At 42.1% G+C, this 24,902-nt stretch overlaps 1 protein-coding gene and 1 long non-coding RNA gene across 2 annotated transcripts in view; both read right to left on the reverse strand.

Annotated features, from left to right (window-relative positions):
• The window catches only part of LOC107185925, a 30,053-nt gene extending 19,541 nt beyond the window's left edge, over positions 1 to 10,512 (reverse strand). Inside the window, exon 1 of the mRNA XM_015573702.1 lies at positions 10,432 to 10,512. Within this exon, the coding sequence (XP_015429188.1) occupies positions 10,432 to 10,512 (81 nt within the window). The remainder of the gene's footprint in view (positions 1 to 10,431) is intronic.
• Positions 10,513 to 10,521: 9 nt separating this feature from the next.
• The window catches only part of LOC107186020, a 75,098-nt gene continuing 60,717 nt past the window's right edge, over positions 10,522 to 24,902 (reverse strand). The window contains exons 2-3 of the long non-coding RNA XR_001516173.1: positions 11,525 to 11,717; positions 10,522 to 10,719 (exon numbers count right to left, since the gene is read on the reverse strand). This is a non-coding gene — a long non-coding RNA (uncharacterized LOC107186020). The remainder of the gene's footprint in view (positions 10,720 to 11,524; positions 11,718 to 24,902) is intronic.

A 24,902-nucleotide genomic window follows, 5' to 3' on the forward strand; every position in this document is an offset into this window, starting at 1 on the left:
GATTTTGAAATAACACGGTCAAAGAAAAAACTGCCTTCCTTCTTTTTACACAGTTTATTCCCTCACACACGGTGCAAGAAAAAAACCGTCCCTTTTTTTTATACGTGATATTCCCTCTGGCGCGCTTTAAAAATGATCATCAGTGAGAGCAAAAGAAATAAAAAGGAAAAAAGTTAGTTCACGAAAAGTAACTTATTAGTTCACGTAAGGCAGTGATGGGTCAAATAAGCTTTATTTTTTTAAATTAATTCACACATTCATAAGAGCTTAAATTTTATCAGTACACTATTTTGCAGTTAAATGAGAAATGATTCTCTGATACCCAATAATTAGATAAAGAGTTTCACTAAAATATTTAAAAGTTGCTGAATACATTTTCATCGCTTTTTTATACGGTTTTTTGAATCAAATATAGTTCTTTATTTCATTTTGTACGGTTTTTAAATATCTTGCAACGTATCTTACATTTTACTATAGGAAACTTATTGTTTTTCACGGTTTTCTTTCACATGTTTTTTGGGAACATACATATCGTTCGTGTAAAAAAAGAATTGACTGTACTTACTCTGGTTGCCAGCCGTGCATATACGCGAGCCTTGCGTGTCTCCGCGATCGCAGTGGCGTAAGGGCCGATTTACAAAGTAGAACACAGTCACGCGTTGATTTTCTAATAACCCACCGGTGCCCAGAGAGATTTCATTGATTTGTAATCGTCACGGTCCGCCGACCGAACCACCACCATCGAAGAAACGTAAAACCGTGTGTACACTGGGTCACGCGTCGCGTGGTGGTTTCATTCATTGACTAGTATTTAGGCTTCTACTTCGCCAGGCATTACTATGATACCGCAAAGAAAGTGAGGTAGGTTCATCCTATATAATAAGTAGACTGCGGATTTTGTGCATTAAATGTTAAACTGAATGTTAATTAAGCATAAATTTTAGCCCTTTCCGTACGCCACCTTTTCCCTATTAGATATTAGATCCCTATATAGATTCCTATTCATTCCAATTCCTATCACTCCCAAATTGCACTTCGACTCAATTCGAATACTCCGAATAATCTGAATAGTTCGAATATTCGAATATCAAATTCGAATTTTCCTGCTATTAGAATATTCGAGCATTCGAATTATTCTAATTATTCGAATTGTTTGGATTATTCGAGTTCGAATATTCGAATAGTCGTGACAGCCCTAGTGACAACATCATTCCAGGAAGTCGTACGCGAACCGATACGCGTACACACGAGTCAAACCTGTTCGAATACGCGTGAACAGGCAATTTCAAAGTTTTTTTTCTTTTTTTGGAAAATTCCAAGGACGACCACCGCTCTCCTGGTTCCGATGAAAAACGAGTATACTTTCGACGCGGTTGGAACACGCCTTCGGCCGAGTTCACACGTGGCGGTGCCTGTATAAGTGTGTTTCCTGGTGGCCACGATTACGCGGGCAAACAGAGAACTCTCCACCGGTCAGCCACGCCTCTGTCTTGACGCGAGTTTACCCGGCCACGGCCACCGGAGAACGTCGCGTTTCGACGATTAATGTTCCCGCGTGACTGACTTCTTGAACTCTAATTATTGGGTTTAACGACTCGGTGGCGAGCGCCACGCGCGTTCCCTCCTTCGAATAACCGACACAAACGTTATCGGCTCGAATCTACGGGATTAATCTCAACAGCGCCCCCTCCCCATCCCCGCTCATCGGTTTGTCACGCTCATTTGTAAAAACGTGTTAGTTGGTAGTGGAAGTCCCGCATAACATGGCGTAACGAGCGACTTCCATCCAGGGAGCTAGAGAACTGGATTTATTGAGAATTTTCTACCCCTTCCTCCCCCCCCCACGATCCTAATTAACGCGCGATTAATTGTCCTCGTTCTTTGATTCGTTGGACTAATTACGCAAACGTCTGTACAGGGTTCATTAATTTCTAGAGCGTTCCGAACACGATCCATCTAGAGCCAACACCCCCATCTTACGAACACCTGACTATGGTACAGGATCGAACGGAAAGAAATTCGTGTCTAGCTCTATCTGAAATCAATGTTTCCCAATGTGGAGCGTACACTCCACTGGGGGGCAGTTTGAATATTTTGGGGGTAATAAGCAAATTATATTCACATTTCGTTACCTCATCGGCAATAGTTTTACCTGTAGGTACCTATTAACCGTTTGCAGTCGGAGCTTTTTTGGATATGGGGAACTAACAAGTCGATGAAGTTTTTTTTCAAGCAGACGAAAATTTATAATACATATAATGTTATTAAATATATGTTTAGATTTAAAGGCTATTAGTTCTTTAAGTTTTATAATTTTATTTTGTGTGATATTTTAGAAAACATTCTTCAAGATGCATCCTCGGTTTATCAGAGCATGTGTCAGTAAATATTCTCACATCGATAATATTGAAATGCTCTCCAAAAACATTAAAATTTAGCTCATCGTCAGTGCGAAAAATTTGTTCGTTTGCATCACCATTTCACAAGAACTCCGCTTAGAATAGACTGAATATAAAATAAGTTCATAACAATCAACTTCAGATAAGGAATAGATGCGGTTTTTCCCATCCCTTCTGTTTCGAATTGCACTCTGATAATTTTTCAAATTTTTCTGGAATTCTATTACTAGCTGTAGTACAAAAACAAAGAATACCTGAAGTAATTTTTAGTGGCGGCTCTCGGTCGGTCATTCACGACTGAAACTCGCGTCTCGACTGCAAAAGGTTAATCTTAAACTTTTCCAGAATTTGGTTTGCTATTATATTAAGGGAACATTGATATATATGAGTCTTAGAGATTTAATCACATCGAATACTTGATTATAACGAACAATGCTTCGTTATATCTTAAGAACTGTGGTTCTATTTATTTCCACATTCCGTGCGATTTCTAATTATTTCAAAAGAGAAATAATAAACAAAATTTCATTCAATCATTTTTTCACATAAATAAAAGGCTCAGATCGGGGTCCCCCTGTAAAAAGGGGCCCGCTTGTGGAGTCCCCCTAGACCTCCCTTGATCCGGCGTTGCTTATGTGCCTTTTTAATTCGAAGTAGCTATTAATGTCCAACTTTTTTCAGACCATAGTTCACTATTATCCTAACTAGATAACGAGATATTGGAGACGTACGGTGGGACACGATTCGCATAAACATTGGAAAACACTGCTCCCAAATGGTAGCATACAGATCTTCTAATTAGACCATCGAGCATCCTCGATCCTCTCTTTCAAGTGTTAATTCGCAACCCCTCGCGACAGAAGTCTGCCGCAGGCGACACCCATAAGGGTTCTGTGTCCACCCGTCTTCCACCCCAAGGTCCCATCCCTTAAAGTCTGATCCGTACAATTCTTTATAGCAGGGGCAAAAGAATGCTAACGCGTACCCGATAGGAGTAGCGAGACGTGCAGCTAATGAAAAATATTAAGCCCCGAGATACACGAGTAAAACAAATTAATCTTCTATGCCACTGTAGATGGGAGGAGCTCCTGTCGATGTACGCGCGCGCGTTTCGAGGGAAGAGAAACGTGACTCAGTGTGTGAAACGCGAACGACTGTGGGGGAGGTGGCGGTGAGGGGGCAAGAGAGAGAGAGGGAAAAAAGTACTTACGCCCGTACGAAAATATCGATTATACTTTTTTACGAGTTCACTCGCTTCGGCGGGTGTTAATTTCGCGAAACGGCTTTTCTTTCGCCACGCGTCGCTCGTAAAATCCCATTAACACGTGCGGCAAGCACTCGTCTCCCCTTTCACCCCCGCCATCGTTCCACCCACGCCGTTCCACCCCCCAAACCCTTGTCTCCCTTCCTCTTTCGTTTTCTATCTCTTGGTGGCTGTGTTCGTCAGGTCATCCAGTCGCGTCGAGGGAAATTCCGAGGGCGCGTTTTCCAACCCTGACTTTTGAAGAATCACCAAAATACACACACATACCCCGTTGATTCTCTTGACGGTTTGTGTACGTGTGTGACCTGCGTTTTCACTTTTTCACCCGGTGTCACTGGGTTTTCGAGGTCCTCGCCCATTGACTGGTGGACCCTCGTTTATCCTTTTGGGTACTAATTTTTTTGAAAAAGATTTTGTATATGGTACGGATTTAATTTTTTGGTGCTTGGTGCAGTATGTAAACAGTTAATTTTATGTAAAAATTAATTTATTTGTAAAAAGTCGGTGACATGCATAGTATTGAGGTGACTTCGGGTAATTAAAATCGGCACTGTTTAAACGTGCATTTCTCAAAACCGTGTTTTGGAAAATGGTTGGTACGATATTTCAAATTCTACTGGAACGATCGAGCCCATCTTCTGCACACAATCTTCAGAAGATGTGTCGGTATTGTCCCTACCAGAATTAAGCGAATCTTTTAAAGAAAAATTCCTAAATATCATATTTCTTTCGGGCCGCTAAGGGGGCCTTAATGGATTAGATCGTGTTTACTGCAAACATTTGTAGAGGATTGTTGCCTTTGTAATCCAAAGGGTAAAATCGAGGATTGGTTGAATTACAAAACACGCAATTTCAACAGAATCGTGGAACAGTGTACAACGGTCCGTCGATACAGTAATGTCTCGATGAGTGTGACAAACTCGTGTCTACTTCCGAGTATTCGTAGGAAGCCGGAAAGGTTTTCAGCCTTTCATAAATTTGTTTTGTTGCATGAAACCGAGTCTCTGCCTAGCTTCTGCTTTTGATTGGTTCGGTGAGAATAATTCGTGTCGCACTCATCGAGGAATCACTGTATTCAACTAATTTTTCACGATCAAGGGAAAGTACAATTTTCCCAAAGCTTTTTCGGAACGGAAATAGCCCACAGTAGCCTCCTGGGCCCCAGTGCGCGCGCGCGCGCGATGGCGTGTTATTATTTATACAGTTAGGAAACGGCGCGTCGTGTTTTTTTCGAGCACAGGATGTCCGGGTTTAATGACCCTGGGGCACCTGGCAACCCTTCTGCCGCGGCATATAATTACCCGCGGGGCACACACGCCGCCGCTGCAACGCGCGTATCTCCTACCCGCCTCGCCATGCTGCTCGAGGAGGGGGAGGGGGAAACCTGAGAACGTGGAATATCGTCTCCTCGTCACGGTCGCGGGAGCCCGTGGAATCCCACTATCGTTTTCCTCGCGTTTCCGCGCGCCGTCTTGATCGATGCTCTGACCCCGATCGATGGAGGGGAGGGGGGAGTGTTCATCGGAACAGATCGAAAAATACCGCGACCAGTTGCGTGAATTCTCTCCCCCTCCGACCTCGATCGTAGTACCTTATGGTTCGATCACGTCGACCTGGACTGTAGGTAGTTTTGTCGAACTGGGATTGGTCCAAATCCAGGTCCAGAAGAACGAAACGATGGGGAGAATAATACGAGTGGTTGTGCTTCTAAAGAAATGTGGGAGGTTCGTCGAGGAATAGAAATATGTAATTAGGGTGGAAACGGTGAAATTGATCGTTCCTTGGAAAATAGTTCGTACAACGCAAATGAAAAATGAATTCAGCCTAGAAAGCCGGGTATCTAGCTTACAAGAACGTACATAGAATCCGGCTATAGTTGAAAACTGCTTTCGAAAAATTAGGTCGCGGCCCGCGATTGGCCGACCGAGAAGGGGGATGGGGGGGACTGCCCTTGAGCGTATAGTTGCTCGATTCCAGCATGAAAGTTTCACGACGAAGAAACACGAACGAACTTCCCGGGGAGTTTCGTTTTATGGAAGCACCGACAGTTTTTCTTGTCTCTCCACGTCGTCGATAGGGCCTCTGATAAAAGAGACATCTGGCTTCTGTTTCGTGTCGACTCGGGGGCTTTTGTCGAGCGTTGGAAAAGAAGACCTCTGACGTTGTTTTATCGTTCCTTATTCCGGAAATGTCGAAATTAACGCGAACCCCTTTAGTCATCTGGGAAAAGCGAATGAGTCACGTTTCGTTATTCGATGAATCGCGAATTCGAAGGTTTCTCGTGAATCTTTCAGCCCACAGACGTCACTATTCGTATATTAATTTCGCGTTGACGAGAACCTGGCGAAATCTCGATCCAGCAGGATATCGAACAGATTCTATGGAAATATTTCTCGACTTTCGTCGATATAAGGAGTAGCTTTAAAGAAATTTTTCCAGTCGTGTCGGTTCGAGATATTCTGTTTATCGTGCTTCTCGACGGAGGACAGATGTCTGCGATCGGGGTATCGGATCGGGAGAAAAGCAGCCAAGAAATACATACGTCACTGGACGGGTATGTATTATTCTATTTTCTTGGAACCCAGAGATGTCGACTGATGCGTTCACTTATTCCTTACGAAGTTGGAAACTACTAGGGAGTATCGATGTTCCGGGTATCATTTTTAGGAGACTTCGATGCCAGTCAAATGATGTCTCTTAACAATTCCACGTTGTTGTCGTACGATGCAATGAGACAATTTTGAGTTTAAATTCGATTTAGTTGGATTAGCTGCCACGCGAAACCTCGAGAGAGAGAGAGAGAGAGAGAGAGAGAGAGAGAGAGAGAGAGACATATTGAACGGTAATCGATATTTAACCTGGCAGCAAACGGGGGGCGGGATCGGAAAAACGAAGAATGGGCTGGAACGCAACAGTGTCCATAAAACATGGTCGCAACATAGTCGCACGACGACTGACGGTCCATTCAGATCCCTTGCAAAATCCGCCCGCCCCTCTCGCAGTCGTTTACATTTCGATTCCAACGAACGTTCTCGTCTACCTTCCACCGTTCGTGTATCCATCATGTATTTAAAAAAACAACAACAAAAGAAACGTAAAACGCTCGCAGAATTATACGTCAAACTGAAATTGTTTCGTATCCAATACGTCATTCCCTTATCGAGATCCTAAAACGCTGCGCCACTCTCGGCTGGAAGGCAAATACGGGGGCATAACCCTAAGTCGGAACCGAAACAATGGGAGTCAACTGACATTCGTCCAACCGACCAAATAGGAAAAAACCAATTTCGATTTTCCCCACCCCGTTCTGATCACATCTAGGATCTTTGTGAACACCTGGATACAGGTGGCGGAGGATCGGGGTAGCAGCTGTCTGTAATTCCTCACACCGCTGCCACATAGACACTTCACTTTCAACAGGACATCGGATAGGCAGTGTACAATCTGTTATTCTTGGTGCAACCAACAAAGGGGTGACTCTAGGGTTCTAAGATTCTAGCGATTCTAGGATTCTAGGATTCTAGAATTCTTCCAATTTTTGAGATTCTAGGATTTTAGGATTCTAAGATTCTAGTGATTATAGGATTGTAGGATTCTGGATTCTACGATTCTAGAATTCTTCCAATTTTTGAGATTCTAGGATTTTAGGATTCTAAGATTCTGGTGATTGTAGTATTCTAGGATTTTAGAATTCTAAGATTCTAGTGATTGTAGGATTCTAGAATTCTTCCAATTTTTGAGATTCTAGGATTTTAGGATTCTAAGATTCTAGTGATTGTAGGATTCGAAGATTATAGAATTCTAAGATTCTTGTGATATGATTCTAGTGCTTCTAATATTCTAGGATTCTTGTATTCTAGTATTCTAATATTTTAGGATTATAGAATTTGAAGATTCTTGTAATTTTAGGATTCTAGTGATTCTATGGTTCTAGTATTCTAGGATTCTTGGGATTCTAGGATTCTAGTATTCTAGGCTTCTTACGACTCAATAACTCTAGAATTCTAAGATTCATGCGATTCTAAAACTCGAGCGAATCTAGGCTTCTACCGATTCTCAGGATCTTCATCTCATGTCTAAACTTATCGTTCACAACAGATCGACGTAGCGATCAGGCAGGGGCTGACGGTCGGATGGCGTGCGACTAGGTGATCGTGTTTTCCACCCCTAGCGCGAGAGACACTGGCCTTTTGTTTTCCGGGCGCGATGACGCGGCGTCGTCCGCGGGCGCGTGTACCTCACCCCCTCGTGCCGCGTGGGTTTCCCGCGCGCGCGTCGTCATCCTCCTCATCGTCGTCGCGACGACGCCTCGCGAGCACGCGCGACTGAATCCCCTCCGCCTGGCCGTGGAGGCCGAAACGAAGAAGAGTAAAACCCCGCCGAATGGAAAAAGGCCGACGACGCCGCCGTCGCCGCGCGTCGGCGTCGCCGGGTGGCGGCATTCTAAATTTAGGAGGAAGTATTGATTTTACAATTTGGACCCCTCCCAAAGTAAAAAATAAACCAAGCCAAACGTACTCTACTTTGATAGAGTGCCTCTCCTCTGCGCGGCTCGTTTCGACGCACGGCCGAGACGGAGATACAAAAAGGGAAACATGGAGGGGTTGCAGGGGAAAAGGGGTTTGGTGGGTGGTGCGGCGCGGCTGGTTCGGTTAAGGGGGTGTTGGCCGATTGGGGAAGGGTGAAACACAGAGAGTGGGGGAGAGGGAAAGAAAAGAAGAAGATAGCGATTGCTAGGGAAAGTGAGGGGGTTAGGGTGAGCGCCTGGCGAGAAAGGTAGAGGGAATGGAAGAAAGAAAGAAAGGATGGCGAAAAGGGAGGATTGATAGAGGGGTTCGTCGGTGGGAGGGGGGAGGTGAAGGAGAACCACTAGGGGTGGTGAGGGCGGAGAAAGGTAGAGAGTGTGGCGAAATACCGTAGTTCCAGCCTGCTAAGAAACAAAGAACGGAAAATTGATCGTTTGTTAAGTTTTATGTTCCCCGGGGCAAGCGAGGGTGGTCTGTACCCATACCACCTGAATTTCTTCTCATTCTCTCTATCTTTCCCTCTGTTCTCCCTGTCTGGATCTCCGTCTATCGTACATCGGTTCGGTTCTCTTTCTCTGGTCGGCGACGCGCAATAAGAAGAAATTCTCCGCCCGTCAGGCAGGCCAGGCAAGGGTAGGCACCGCGACGCAAGGAAAGAGGTGGGCACGCAGAAAAACGTACAGAAGGAAAAATAACGTGGGCAGGGGGGGGGGGTGGTTGGGCGAAACAGGGCTGGGCGTGGAGTGATAGAGAGACACGTGTACGAGGAAAAAAGTGACTGGGAACAGGGGACTGGACGAGAATGGGCACATCGCGAAAGTCAATGGAAGCTGGACGAGATTGCCTTCGTCGTCTGTTGTCGTCTGCTCGCCCGGGGTTGTTTTTTTCCCTCTGTCCGACGGGGGATGAAGTTTAATTACGAGGAAACGCGTTTATTGGACCGCGACTCGCGCTTTTTATTCTTTTTTTTTTTTATTACGTCGGGAAAGGTCTTGCCGAAATTCGTCTCTCCCTCTGAGAGACTTGAAAGCGCTTTTGAATTTCCCTGAAATTAATTCGGTTGGCGTTCAGAAACTAGAGTAATGTCTCGATGAGTGCGATATACTCGGGTCCGCTTCGGAGCACTCATAGCAAGGCGGAAAAGTTTTCAGCTCCTCGGGAATTTATTTTTTTGCACAAAGTCGAGCCTCTGCTTAGCTTCTGTTTACCCTATTTTAATTGGTTCCACAAGGGAAGTCCCCCCAGTGTTGAGAAAAATGCGGTTGTTCGTGTCGCATTCATCGAGGGATCACTGTACTACGAGGAGGGTTTAAAATCGCGAGTTTCTCGTGTCTCTAATTGAACTACAAATAAGCTGTACATACCAATTTTTTACTTCGTTGGTCGTGTGTTTTACACGAGTATCAACGACGTAGTCCGCGAGAGGACACGAAAACGCGGGAATTTCACGGATAAAGGAAACGGGTGAAATCGCGTGTCCGGTTTCACCGAAAGTGAAAATGGAGCAGCACACGGGTCTGGTACGTTAAATAAAATGCGGCTCTGTAACGCGTTAAACGACGCGGAGTGAACGACTATACGACGGTGGCCAGCTGAAAAAAAAAAGTATTTCAAAGCGTGAAAGAGAGCCAGACCGGCGAGCAGCAGAGTCACGTGTTACGGGAGGGAAAGGGATTTTAAAGCGAATAGGAAACTATCGGAGCCCCTGGGCGAAGGGCGGCGGAGCTGTCACCGTTTAAGGGTCAACGGCTAGCTGTTGCAATTACTCTCTCTCTCACTGCGGGACTCGGAACTTTCACGCAAATCCGAATGAAAGTGACATGCCTGGTAATCCTGAACGTTGCGTTTCCAATTACGAATTCCTCTGGTTCTCTTTCGAAAACGAATTTTTGGCGTACACGCTGAAGCATGGTCCCTTTAAGAGGGAGGGGGATAATAGAAATATGGTGTTCCATCGACAAAACACTATTAATTGTTAATCCTCTTGAAATTTGACAAAATGATCCATTAATTTTGCAAGCAAAGTGAACTTTACGGATGACAGACTGACGGAGGGATTGAAAATTTTCATTGATCAACAGACCATTGTTTTTACATCGGTCGCAACTATTTTGTTTAACCCTTTAACGACCAAACCCCGTAAATCGTTATTTATGAGACGTAGCAATTCTTTTGTTAAATTTTCAACGAAATTTATAACTGGTAAAAATTTCCGTGAGCCATCTTAAGTGTCTCGGCTTACCTTGTGCGCTCTGAGAGTCTTGCCCTCACAGGCGAGGGTGACGTCGCAGTACGCCTGCCGCTCGAGCAGCTGTGAGAACATAGTCTGTAGGTTGCTGTGATGGTATTTCCATCGTAGACAATACTGTTGGGGGAACATGTTGGACGATGACGTCGCGGGAGGTGTCGTTACTGAGCCGCCTCGTTGCTGAAGCATGCGCGTGAACCTTGCACAAGCCACGGGGACTGTTTGCGTGTGTGTGTCCGGTGTGCTTCACCTCGATGCCCACCGTCGCCTTACCCCTTCGCGCTGAAACAATAGTTCGATATCAGAAGTGGGAACATTGCGATTAAAAGTACACCAAAACAACCTCTGTCATTGAGATCACTGCGAGGATACATGAATATCTTAAGGAGTTAGCCCACTCTGATCACTTGAAAGTCATAGGTATGTACCCTCGCGAGCAAACTCGTTTTCCAATAGGGAAAAAAATGGAGTATGAGTAAGGGCCTCCTACCAGTTGGTAAATTTAATTCAAGTACTGAAATAAATATTAAAATAAATGTTAATTTGACATAAACTTCAGAAACTTTAGAAACCTAGTGGTAGGTTTGTCTGCACCATTTTTTTCTCTAGTGGAAGTCGAGTTTTGCACGTCAATGTATACCGACGAGTAACCTCGGCTTCCGCTAGGAAAAAAAGTGACGTAGAAGAAGGGCGTTCTAGCACTTGGTAAATTTATATCAAGTACTGAAATCAATGTTGAATCGAATGTTAATTTCATATAAATTTCAGTAATTCCCGATAACAAGTGATAGGAGACGAGGAGACTGTTTCAGACGGGAACTGATTCGAAGATTCGTAGGGGTAGTAATCGCGATTGGGATTACGTTCCCACGTTGTCCGTGGACTAATCAATTATCATACGATTCAGCGCGGGATATTGCGTTCGCGAAATTACGACCGGTTCGAGAGGCGGTAATTTATGTTTCCTGCAGATGGGAGGCTACTTTGTTCCCATCTGTTGCCGTTCGATACGGAAGAAAAACGCTTGTGTTCCGGTTGGATTGAAATTTTCTAACTGATCTCTAGACGCGGTAAAAGCCACTCTTACAGGTGTCAGTCGACGGGAAATCGGTCGTCGGTTCTCTGGACGTCGAACCACCGATCCGGGGGGGCCGACTGTCGATCGACGAAAGTTGTTTAAGCGGTCGTTGCTCGATGTGTGTACGCGTGCATCACTTCGATGATACGCGTCGATTGGCGGCTTCCCTGTTGAGACGTCGATGATACCTCGCGTGTTCCTCCTGAAACATATGAGAAGAGAAAAAACTTATCAGTGAACGTACCATTGATCCTGCTTCAGTTTAGAACTGGAAGTAGTCGGATATTCGAACTATTCGAATAATTTATTCGATTACTTCGAATATTCGAATAGTATTAAGTATTCCCTGACGGATCCGCGTCGTTTTCGGAGGCTTTTACAAACGTTAAACCAGTTCGCATAAGGTCAAATCGGCGTGCGCTTTTTAGTCAAATAATAGTTATTTATTCTCTGCAACAAATTACTCTTTCTACTTATTTGAATGATTAATCATTATTTATTTAAACAATTTAGTAATCATACCACTAAATGATAATTGCTCTTGTTTCAAAATTTATAAAGTCACCAAAGTGACGCAGATTCAGATTTAACATTTGAAATACAAATAATTGTAAAAGCCAATGTGAAAGGAATTTCACCATAACGTGTGAAAAAGTATATTATGTTTGGATTCCTATTTTGTACAATCCAAAATTCGATCACTTCGAATATTCGAATACTCCGAATAATCCGAATACTTCGAATATCGAATACAAATTCTATTGCTTTTCGAATATTCGTAATAGCCCTACACTAGTTAGCATTTTCATACGCGATTAGATTAGATTTCGACTTAGTTTCACATGGTTCGAGGATTAGCTCCCCTCGGGTTAGGTACCAGCTTCGAACAAGTTCGCTTGAGTCCACTTCGTACCGACCGCCACCAGTGCAGATTCGATTCTCCCGTTGCATTCGGTTCTATTCAATTAAACCCGAACAAGTTTCGATCGATTGTGCCCCCTCCCCTAACTTTCTTTCCTCTTTTTATTCTCTCTGTCCGCCAAGTTCGATTAGGTTCGGTTTCATCCAGTCCGATTAGAGGCGCGATTCGAACCACTCTTCCTGCAGATCGTTCGACAAAGGTACCGGTGCTTCATACAGTAAATCCTCGATGAATGTTCGAAGGCTCATCGACACTGACAGAGGTCTCCACAGGTGTAACGCTGACATTTTAATGAGGTTTAGTAGAATGATAGAGCTTGGAACTCTGAAGTCAATGGTATTTGTTTCCGCCGCATATGGTCATTAATTTATGAAATATTTAATGTTTAGTGCCGAGCAACCTTCGAATACTTATCAAGGATTTACTGTATTCATGATTCCCGTAGAGATGTCTGTAGGCTACGGCTCGACGCAAGACATACACAACGTTCTCGTAAAATCGACCGGGTCATCATGCTTCAGGTAACCGAGACAGGAATTTTTCTGTTAGCAGAATAATTAAAATGGAAATAATACACACAGGTAGTATCCTGAGCTCGGAACAGTAGCCGGCCACCGGTTGTCAGTGGTCCACTTTACGACTCCCCCACACACGCGCTATATCATTTGGATCGCGGCTACAGTTTCACGGAACGACCCGTCACGTAAAGCTCACTGGTCTATGACTTCGACAGACGGTTAAGCACCGAGGGGGAAAAGGAAATAAGAAATTCCGGCGGCGGCGACGACGACGTGTATAAACGCCAATGGGAACGTTTCGTTCCCTGTCGTGTAAACGATCGTTTGTCGCGGTGGAACGAGGATGAAAGCTGGTAATTACTATTAAATCGACGACTACCATTCCCCCCTTTAGCCTGTAGACTGGCTATCGATCGTCCACGGTGTTTGCTATTCCCTCGTTCCTTTCTCGTGGAAAACGTCTGGAAAGAAGACGGGGAATCGGGCCGAAAAGTCGAGCAGCTACACAGCCGTGTCTATCTCTCTATTGGGCAGAGGATCTTTCAACGGAACAACAAGTGCCAACGGACAAATGATTTCCCAAACGAAATTCTCTCGATGCACACGATTCCCTCATCCCACGCGCATCGGGCCTCTCGAATATCTTATTAAACGAACGAACCGATGAATAATAAGCTGAAACAAAAGCAACCGTGAACAGAGAGGAGCCTGTTCAATACCGAACGCTGAAGCTTTTTGAAGAGTTAGCAGTACGAGGGGGAGTGCTGGATGGGGTCCAAAAGAATCCACGGACTTCAACGGAGAGGATGGGAATTTCCGTGACTCTTGGAAAAGAAGGAGGAGAAGAAGAAATTTCCCCTCGTTCCCCTGGTTGCATTATCTGGAAACGATTAACGCGAACCGCTTGTATCTATTAGCATAATTATCGGACGGACGAGTTCGTAAAATCCGTGAAAGTCAAATATCGGCATTCAAGCTTTCATCGGGATGGTGCACAGGACCGAACTGATGATCAAGTTCCTATTAAGGACGCGATCGGAAAGCTGATTTCGCGGATCTACAATTTGAACCGATGACACATACTGGCCATGAAATCCTCGTTTACCTTATCCAACAAAGGGCTAACACACACACACATGCATTGTGTCGCGTGACTTTGTTCGTCCTGTGAATCGATCGATTAACTTTTAATCCAGGCAAGGAATTGCGGTTGATCGGGTGTCAGAAAGTCGTAACAAATTAAGGATCCGTGTTACGCGGACAGGTTGTTCGTTGACGGGTGATCAACCGGTTTAATCGTTTGAGTGTCGAAACGTGCCACTGCACCAACATTCTTTTTTTTCCTTTCGATACACGGAACGAAACAACTTTGATCGCTTGGCACTTTTGACGGAGTTTCTGTAATGATTTCTGACAGTTAAATGGTTGAGAGGTCAGCCTACCCTGACCGTCTGAAAATTATCGGTAAGTTTGTGAATTTTTTCTGGGAACACAATAAAGTAATCTGAAAATGAGTTACAAAGTCTGTAACATACAGGGTGAACCATGAATCGGGATCATTAGATATCATTAGATGTGAGATCAACATCGGAACGCGTACAATGGGGTAGCATATGATACTCTTTGTAATATTACAGTTCGAATATTTCTTTAATTTTTTCTCGACCCAGATGAAAAAAAAGTAACACATGTTATGTTATGATACTTATCGAATTCGTCTTGAAATCCTTTAACAGATTGGCGTAAAAAAATTATAAGTGTATTTGCAAAAAATTGAAGGTGACCTTGAAAAATCATGAAAAAAGAGAGTTGACAAAAAATTTGCCAGAATCACGTTAAAGCTCTCTTGAAACTATGCTATACATGATAAAAACATTTTCGATTGGACTGCTAATAACAGAGTAATCTTTACTGATCACGATTCGTGGTTCACCCTGTATACAGGGTGAGTCGATAAGAACTACTATCTAAAATAACTCGTTGCCAATTGATTGTATCGGAAAACGTTTTAATGGATTATGTAGCATTTTAAGGGATGCATCGGATGGATACGATTTAATTTTTTTTTTTGGATATCGAGGTGACCTTGAGTTTTTCAAGGTCAATGCATCTTTCTTTTAATTCCATCATGCTATACGTCGTTGAATTCGTCCTTTTAAAACGTTATAAAGTAAACGTTAACCCCTTGCCATACCATTTCTTTTAATTACCTACTTTATCGTTATTATTCTCCCAGATACAAAAGGAATTCTATTCTTATAGCAAGTGTTACATTTATTCTAAATCTGAAAAGTTAAAACCAGCGAACCAATATTTCACGTCAACTTAAAGAAAACGAATAATATACATATTCACTAAATTCAGTTTGAAATCGTTATCACGTGTCTGACTCGATGTTGTAAGGCACCTACAAAAAAAAATTATTAACATCAGAATGTGCCCCTACTGAAACCATTCAACTCTACGTGAACCATTTTTCGCTACGAATAAGAACAATCACGTAAATCGAAGTGGTAATATCTGCTGAATCACCCTGTATATATATCTGGTTTTATAATTCGTTTCTACTTTACTTTATTGCATTCCCAAAAAAAATTTAGAAAGGTACCTAGGATTTTCAGGTGGTCAGAGTGGTCAACCTCTTAAACGATTCCGCCTTCGATTATTTCAGCCTCCGAATTGGCTTGTAAATCTTATCGAAAAGATGCGATGGAGGGCAATATCTAAGGCACGCACACAGTTTAGGCTGTAACGCTCGACTGCGGGTTTAAAATTTCCCCTCGAGGGCCGTGAGTCTTCCGCGGAGCTCTCTGGTATCGTGGGAATCGATAAATTCCGCGGAAACGGAAAACGCTGCGGGTACAATACGCGAAAACCCGAGTGATACGCGAATTCCCGAAAAATTACAATCCCCCCCCCCCCCCCCCCACTCAATTCCGCCATCTTGGCAATTTCTTGGTCCATTTTGGTTTTATTTATTTATTCATTTAATACCTCATCTTTATTAAGACAGATGATAAGGATAAACGGGGATAAATCAATATTGAAATATAATTACAAAAACGCATGTAAGTTTGCAACGTACAAGTCACATACTTTACTTTACAAAATTTTACAAACCGATTTTTCAAAGCTGCATATGCTAATACCAAAAAAAATTTAAACAAGTACAGTAAGATACCATATATGCGAATTTCAGTAAATCCTTGATCAGTGTACGACGGCTGCTCGGCGCTTTAATTAAATATTTCATTAACTAATGGCACAGATGATGAAACAGAGATCATTGGTCTCTGAACTCCAATCTCTATCACTGTGCTAAACCTCATTGAAAAAGTCAGCGTTACACCTGGGGATCTCTCCTTATCAGTGCCGAGGAGCTTTTAAACACTCATCGAGGATTTCCTGTATATGGTCTGAATTTAATAATTGATGATACATCCCTCGTAGGGGAATAAAGAGTCTGAGACAATGAATAAGGGTATTACAGACTCCCTCGATTACCGTCCCGAACTTGTGTCCGCGCCAGGACAATAATCTTATAGGAAGAAATGCTTCAGACCTTCGTAAATTCGTTTTTTGTCCGAAGCTCGAGCCTTGGCAACAAAAGCAGAGGGGCAATAAAGTATGCACTTGACAGGTTCTACATCCCCCAATGGTGGGGATAACGCCTGGACAATAATCGTGTAGAACAAGTCAGACGATAATCGAGAGGAGTCTGTTACAGTCTCGAATAGGAAAAGCATATCTGCCATAATACTCCTAGACTCGAAAGATCGCTGATTCAACATAATTGGGTTGTAATCATGGTCAGTAAAAAACTCTGAAAAAACTCTGTTTCCGCTAGGGGAAACAGTGGCGTAGTGAAAAGACCTACCCCATTTGGTCTTGGGAATTACTGAAATTTATGGCAAATTAACATTCGGTTTAACATTTACTTCAATACTTGAAATAAATTCACCAAGTGGTAAAAGGCTCTTTTCCTACGTCACTTGTTCCCTTAGCGGAAGTCGAGTTTGCTCGTGAGGGTATGCATCGAACATTTTACTGTTCCATCACCGATTTCTGACCTATGACTACGTTTTGCTTTTTCGTCATTCAGTCTCAGCCATCTTTCCAGTTGACCCTGTCACTGACTATTTTTCGTCTCCTTTCTTCGCCGAGAAATGTCGATGGCCTGTCGAATGGTCGTTCTTTGCGATGTAACCGGATGTCGAACATTTTTGTCGAGGTCAGAGGGTAGCTCGGTATTTAGGTCTCGCTATACGGGGCACATATACATTCTCAACGCGCACACGAGAGGGGGAGAAAGAGACACATACACTTGGTAACCTAGATTCTCGGAGATACTTTCTATTGTGTTTACGGATCGGATTAGAGTACCTTTCGCCGCTGAGAAAACGCTCCTTTGGAAGGAGGAAGAGAGGCGCATTAAGAACTCGTGTTGAGCCTGTACGCCGATGGGACACCCTTTTGAGGGACACTTAATCGCGACTAGTTAATTCTGCTGCTGCTATTTTTTCTCCAACTGGTAATATTCCGCATTTATTATCGGTTTGTATGTATGTTCGGTATACAGGGTGTTCCAAAATAGTTTAGACTCCCAGAAATTAGGGGTTCCTGGGGTGATTTGAAACAACGTTATGGTTGGCTAGTAATTGCAACGCGTAGCCAACACTATCGCGGAAGCTCGGCTGACAGACTCGCGCTCTGATTGGTTGGGTTTTTCGTTAATATCTCGTTAACGAAGCCTACAATAATATTTTTGCTAAGAAAAAACTTGTTTCAAATCATCCTAGGAATCCCTAATTTCAGGAAGTCGAAGATATTTTGGGATACTCTGTATATTAGTTTGCGTTTAAGATTGGTCATAGTATTTTGTTCTGCCATCTTTCAATTATCTTTCATTTTCAGTCCTGTGTCGTTCCCCATAAGGGGCAGACGTATGTGCAGATTGATGTCAGAATCGATTCGAACAGTAATGTATAATTTGTAGTATTTATAGTTGTGATTTTTTGCCGATAAGTTCACCATAGGTTTTTGTATTTTTTTGGTTCAGTGTTGCCTTTTTCTTCACATGTGCTTTCCATGTGAGACGTTTGTCGAGGTGTACAATCTAAATATTTCACTGTTTCTTGTTGTGGTATTGATGTGGTACTTCAATGATAACAGAGCAAACGTAATCTTGCGGTTCGTACTTCAATCGATGTATCGCTAAAAACTGTAATTTCGTAGAATGCATTGATGTAGGTTCAAAAAGAAAAAGGACTTCGAAGACGATTCTACTTCATGGATTCGTAGTTTAAGAAAGAAGTTGAATTTCCCAAATGAAAAATTTGCAAAGACCACCACGATGAAGCTCCGTTAAAAAGGTACTGTTGAGCAAAGGACACGTTGCGACCACGATAATTTCACTATCGATTCATTGAGCAGCGAGGACAAAGCGAGAGCCTCCTACCATGCCGAGGGTATAATTAAAACAGAAAATCCGGAATTAAAAGAATAGAGAGGAAGAAAAAAAAGCGTCGTTCGATACGAAAAAGAAAAAGAAGGAGCTCTCGATTTTAATTATGGTCCATCTAAAACCACTCGGTCTCTGAATTAATAAAGAAAGGATTGACAGATGAGCACAGTAGTCTCTTCTCTTTTCAATTCGTTCCTGGAACCGGTTAAAATCAACGGCGCATTAATATCGAAGTTCTCTTTAAGCCGATATGCGGCGGAACCTGGCACATGGAAGAACAGCTTGCACAACGGGGGCATATATCCGAAGGGTGCCTCGACGCTTTTCCAACTGAAATAACTCGGGACAACGTGGTCTCTCGTTCGCTCGAGCCCTTTAACCTCCTAGCTGTGAATGGCAAGTATACTCGTGTCATGAAGAAATGGAAATTTTTTATGCAACGACAAATATACTCGTCACGCGAGAAAAGTAATTACTATTCGTTACTTAAATTAACCTCCTCTTCAGGAACGAATTAATATTTTCTTTATTCCTCGGATGTATTTAATTAGAATCGTAAATTTTTTTTTAAGCTTATCTAAATCTCTATGAGATTTATGTAGCTGTACATGAATTTTACTAGATACATTTTTTGGTAAATTTTTTTTTAAATCACATCAGTAGTTTATTTATTTATTTTACAAACATAACAGTTAGTTAAATTTTGAGCTCACATTTTTTGAAGAAGTCACATTAATTGTAGAGCCTGATTATCGAGAGTGACAAGAAGACTTTTGATATCGAGAGGTAGATAGTGTTTACATTTCCTTAATTGTTTTATTATCGTTGGGAATCGTACGTAGAACGTAGTCAGATAACGTGAGTGAGATTTTGTGTATCATATTCACAGTCGTATTTTGTTTCATTGAGTTAGGGAATTTTTTAATGAATATTTAATTACAGTTTCGGAACGATGCTTGAATGAAAGAAAAACTAAACGTACACGTACGTGCTAGGATTCCCTCAAGAGGTTAACATATTTGTGTAAACTAAATTACCTTATAACATCGCGTCAGACTCGTGTCGATGATTTCAAAACCGATTCAGCAAACGTGAATATTATTCGTTTTCTTTCAGTCGAAGTGAAATACTAACTTGATGATATTAATATTTAATTGTTAGAGTAAATATACAGTTGCGATGAGTACAGAATTCCTTGAATTTCTGGGAAACTATCAACGAGAAAGTAATTCTGGAGGCTGGAGTCGTCAAGAAAATCGTTAGACAAGGGTTTAATTCCGTGACACTTGGATCTTTCGAAAAGATATCGCCACTGTCACCGATACATCGACAAGTTCTTCTAACTTTCATTTCTTTTTTTTTCGTTTTCCCTTCGATCGTTCCCAGTGACCGAAACCGTTCATTGCCGCGTGGCGAACGAGCCTCGTTTCGTAGTGGCCTCTCTCGACAGGGCCAGAATACTGTTATAATTCGCGTAATCGAATGCTTTTGCCGGCAGCGTGAAATCGTTAAAACAGCTGAACCATGGACACGGACTTGGTTAACCGACCTGCGTGCCTCTTGCGAATTTCACGGAACGTTCTATCGTTTAACAACGCTTAATTAGCCTTTATTAGACTCGTACGTATTTCAGGAATTGCATTTAGTTAGGAGTAGACTCTAGGAGGGCATTGGTAATTGTTTCGGATAAATTGTCGTCAGAATGTTAAAAATGGAGATTCAAGATGAGGTGAAACAATTGGCATTAGATTGGGTATTGTATGTAAAAATGAGAAGTTTAAAGTAAGAATTATTATGGTTCGAATATTAGCGTCTCTTGGTTTCCATTAAAATGGTCGGGGTCAAAACTCCCGGACACTTCTAGCCGATTTTTCTTCGGTTTTCATATTATTCCGATATCTCGGAAATGGTACGCGCAGACACCAAGGAAAGGTACCGTTTTTTTTCAGGATGAAACATTTCCCCGGTGGGAAATAAAGAATGCATTCCAGGAAAAATCCTGGATATCCAGGGAAAATTTAAAAACAATTTTTGAACCTTTCTTCAGTAACGAAGAAACGTGGCAGTTGCTGCAAATTGAAGAAAATTATTGTTTCCGTAAGAAATGTCCAGAAAATCTTTTTTTTTTTTAATTATTCGTGATGGAAAGAAATGAACTAACTATGTACTGAAAGCATACGTCGACCGTCAGTCACCTATTTGTATCCATCAGCGTTATTCATGATTCATGAATAAAGGAAGAAAACCACACGCATACAAACGACTGCAACCGCAGATAAATCCAGATAAGCGGAGGTCAACGCCTCAAACAATCAAAAAAAAAAATGAACGTAAGAAAAGCGGGAAGACTTTGAACGCCAGTGAAACGGAAAGAAGTTTCCAAAGGAAAATTTTCAAACGCAGTCGAACAACTTCGCGTTTCCTCCTTCCCGCAAAAAAGAAACTTTCGATCTCGACGAGAAGAGCAGAGAGAGGAGAAGCCGAAAGAACAGGCTGGATCGATGCTACGGAACAGAGGGACCAGCGAGGTTTAATTAACCTTTAAACGTCGGACAAAGGTGTGCTGGAATTTGAATTTGGAGCGAAGAAGCAGACTAAAAAAATGAAAGAAAGAAGAAAAAAAAGAAAAAAACATTCCAAGAGGATTCCCACTCGAAACTTCGCGGGGCCAACAATTGAAAATAACTCCCAGGGTACTTTCGAACAGCCCTTGGGCCAACGACAATCGTTCGAAGTTGAAACTTCGGCAGACAAGAAGCCATGGGAAACTTCCAGAGCTGCAATTAACTGTTACGGAACAACGGCCAGTAATTCGAACAAGTTCGTGGGAATTACATTTTTCGATCAAAAAAAAAAAAAAAGGAAAAGAAAGCTATCCGATGGAAAATGGTAAAGTATGCCCGAGAAGATATCCAAGACACGAGTTTTCTCGATAAATATCACCCTTTCTTTCGAAAGCGGCGAACACAGCCAGTGCAAAAGGTCAGAGGTGAACCTCGCTGAACGTGGATAGCTCGATAACTAGAATCAAAGATCTCGAAAATAACTCTGTGCTCAGTTACTCAAGTCGGAATTGTATCCATCGGATATCAACGTTATTGATCTTTGGTCACAGAATCTGTTCAATGAAAATTCTTTTCAGCTCTAATAGCTTTGAAACTTCCATCGACATTGGCGATCCCTCCCAACCCCCTAGTTCACGTAAATGGCCAACGAGCATTTTCAGATACTTAGCAAAGTCGATTGACAGTTCTTTAACCGGTGTGACAGGTTCGACGCCCTTTTTTTATCGGCTGCTACTTTACCCGCCCTCCAGGGTGGTTCCACGCGACTTTTTCTATCGTGATCCCGATACCCTCTTCGTCCCACCGATTCGTCGCCGTTACGAGGATGGAAGACTGCACATATACGTGCAACGATACTCGGGCATAACGGTTCCGTGGTCTCAAGTACAGCACGAGAGAAGGAACTCGCGAAAGAGGAACGTCTCTTTCTGAGACGGTTGTTAGAATTGCGTAACGGGCATTCCACGCGAAATCGGATAATTTTTGGAGTAGCATTTCGGATTTTGTTGACACTTGAATATGTTGTAGTCTTTAGTGGTATATAAAGGTATTTCGAAGGATTTTTGAAAATTTAAAAAATTGTTGATTCTAGCTGCGTGAAATAGTGTCAACTTTTTTTCAAAAAATTATAATTGTTGAACTAACAAATCGATCAAAATGAGCTTCGTGGGTGCTTATAGTGGAGACATAACAGCAGGTAATCAAGATTCTTTCAGTTAGAAGAAAATAATTTTTAACCATTTATTTTGCAATTCTTTTAAAGAAATGCAATTTTGTAATACTAGGACCTAATTGAAAAGGTTGACAAAAAAAACGAGGTATAGTCCTGTTTGTCGTCGTTATGGACAAATTTTCAAAAATATAGACATTCTAATTCATATAAAAATTAATCGAAGTTAACGCGTTTAGTAACCGAAAGATAGATTCCATTCGAAACGTCGAAAACTACGGACACGCCGTATTGCGATAATTAACACGGTCGATTCGTTTCTTTGAAACGAACAAGTCACCAGTTTCCATAGTATAAATCCAGCTACAAACGATCTCCATTTTCACGCATTGTCGCGCGATACAGAAAATCTCGAATTGCCTGTTCAATTTCATTCTCCCTTTTTAATTTTACATCTCGAGTAATTCCTGTATTGGTACTGGAAAATGATTTTCTTGAGAGGGATTTTTTTCCCCATCGAAAACGTCACTGCCAAGCAGCACCGAGTCCGACGATAGCGGTTTTATCACGAGCTCCAAGATAAACCTCGCTGCATGCTGCGTGGAGGTCGTTCTCTCTACTCCCCGCCTCCTTGCCTCTCACGGATTCTCTCTCGTGCATATACGAGGGGGGCGTATTCGGCCAGTTGCTCTTCCGCGTGCATGCACGTGCCACCGCATCCTATCACAAGGCAAGGATCCCAATTGTCAGACTTCGGTTTTAACGTTGTTTCGTAAGACGACAGAGTATACAGGTTTCTAATGGTACGTGTGAAGTATTAGGCAGGGACTTAAATCGGTATGATTTTGATACTGGTATTATGCCATCAAAGCTATACCGAAACCGATATATTACTGAAAATTGAAATAAATACCGATATTTTTTCGGTTTCTATGAGGGTAGGGCTTATATAGGGTGAAGGTTCAACCGAAAATACCGATATAATACCGGTATTTTACGTTTCGGTAGAAGTCCCTGGTATTAGGTGTAGACTGTATGTAGACTGGATACATGAACTGACAACAAACTAAATTTAAACCAGAGTTGGGGAAAAATGTAATCTAAATACAAAATCCAAATCACAATTACAATGTCATCTAAATACAAAATCTAGATTACATTGTTATTGTAGTTGTGATTTGCATTTTGTAATTAGATTACATTTTGCCCAACTCTGCTATCATCTTACAAAACCCCGTTAAATCGAAGTCGGACAGTTAAATAAAGTGGTACACTGCAAGAAGATGATCCGTTCCGCAGGATCCTATTGATCCTCGTGCAAATCCTGTGTGTGTGTGCGTGTTACAGGCACAACAAGTGGCTGCCGAAAATATACCCCTGGCCCTCCCTCCACTGGAAAACAAACGGTCTCGACCGTGTGGAAATTGAAAACACCGATTTTCCCCAGGCTGTTGCTGGCTCGTTCTCCAATCGGGGGCGTCGAATCGAATTCGAGGTGACGACGGTGTTTACAGGACGTGGGTGTATCCTACGTGCGCGGAATTTTTTTTTTTTTCGTCCAACATGTGTTTGGGAGAACTCGACGATTTCCATTGCCCCTCCCCCCCTCCTCTACCCACCCAGGTGAACGTGAAATCGATTCGAAAACAAGCATCTCGCACGTCTAACGGGCGAAAAATATTTGTCGCGCGTGAGTATGTATTGTATACGGCCTGGCAGCAACGTTAATCGCAAATATTTGAGCACCATCGTAAAAAGAACTCTGTTTATAACGTATACGAGGTGGAGTGGGGGGAACGATTTACCGTGGTCCTTGTTCCGCGCGCGAGGCTGGCCCTTGTCTTTTCGATCGCGATGGGTAGGGTAAACCTACCAGTGAATGACCATTGGGTAAAGAAATGTAAATTTAAATTTATTAAATGGTCATTAAATGGAGTGTAATTGCACTTTTAATATCCCATATTTTTAGTTTAACATATTATACAAACATTAATAATTTACAATTCGAATGAAAGATATATTAGAAATGTAGCAGTCAATTACTGGGCTTTTACACGTCTTGCACTTTATAAAGAATTTTTTATAAATTACGATACCAATAAGTAATGATTTATATGGAAATTTCATGAAAAATAAATATAACTGCAATTTCAACAGCTGTTTTGTTGTTCTAAGTAAATACAATCAAGTCTTAATCGCAAACGTTCATAAATTCAACAATTCGATCATTCACTGGTTGGTTTGTCATATATAAAAATACAGCATCCCATTTAAATTGACCCACTCGAATATCTCCGAAACTGTTGACGATATTAGAAAATGTTTTGGACAAAAGTTAAATGGTATCAGGGGACACACGTTCCGACGTGAGTGATTTTTTCTATGTGGCCGCGTAGAGTCCATACGATGGTCAACTTTGGTTTTTTTAAAATGACGTATATTTTTTAATGCACTAATTTGCCATCAGTGACTTAGTACTTTATGTAGGGAATAACGAGTAGCATCAAAAAATCATTTTAAAAAAAAACAATGTTGACCTTCGTATGACCTCTACGCGTCCACATAGAAAAAAATTACTCGAAGTTAGTTCTTTTTTTACAATTTTCTTCATTGCTTCCATACAATACGACAGCTCCAGAAGCGCGAAGTCCATCGCTATATCCAAAACGAAAAATCGGTCACAACTTCAAAAATATTAATTTTTCGACCCATGTTTGTCAGAACTTTTTTTCATCACTTTGCGAGTAC

This window comes from Dufourea novaeangliae, unplaced genomic scaffold, assembly GCF_001272555.1.
Source record: "Dufourea novaeangliae isolate 0120121106 unplaced genomic scaffold, ASM127255v1 scaffold54, whole genome shotgun sequence".
Classification (NCBI taxonomy): Eukaryota; Metazoa; Arthropoda; class Insecta; order Hymenoptera; family Halictidae; genus Dufourea; species Dufourea novaeangliae.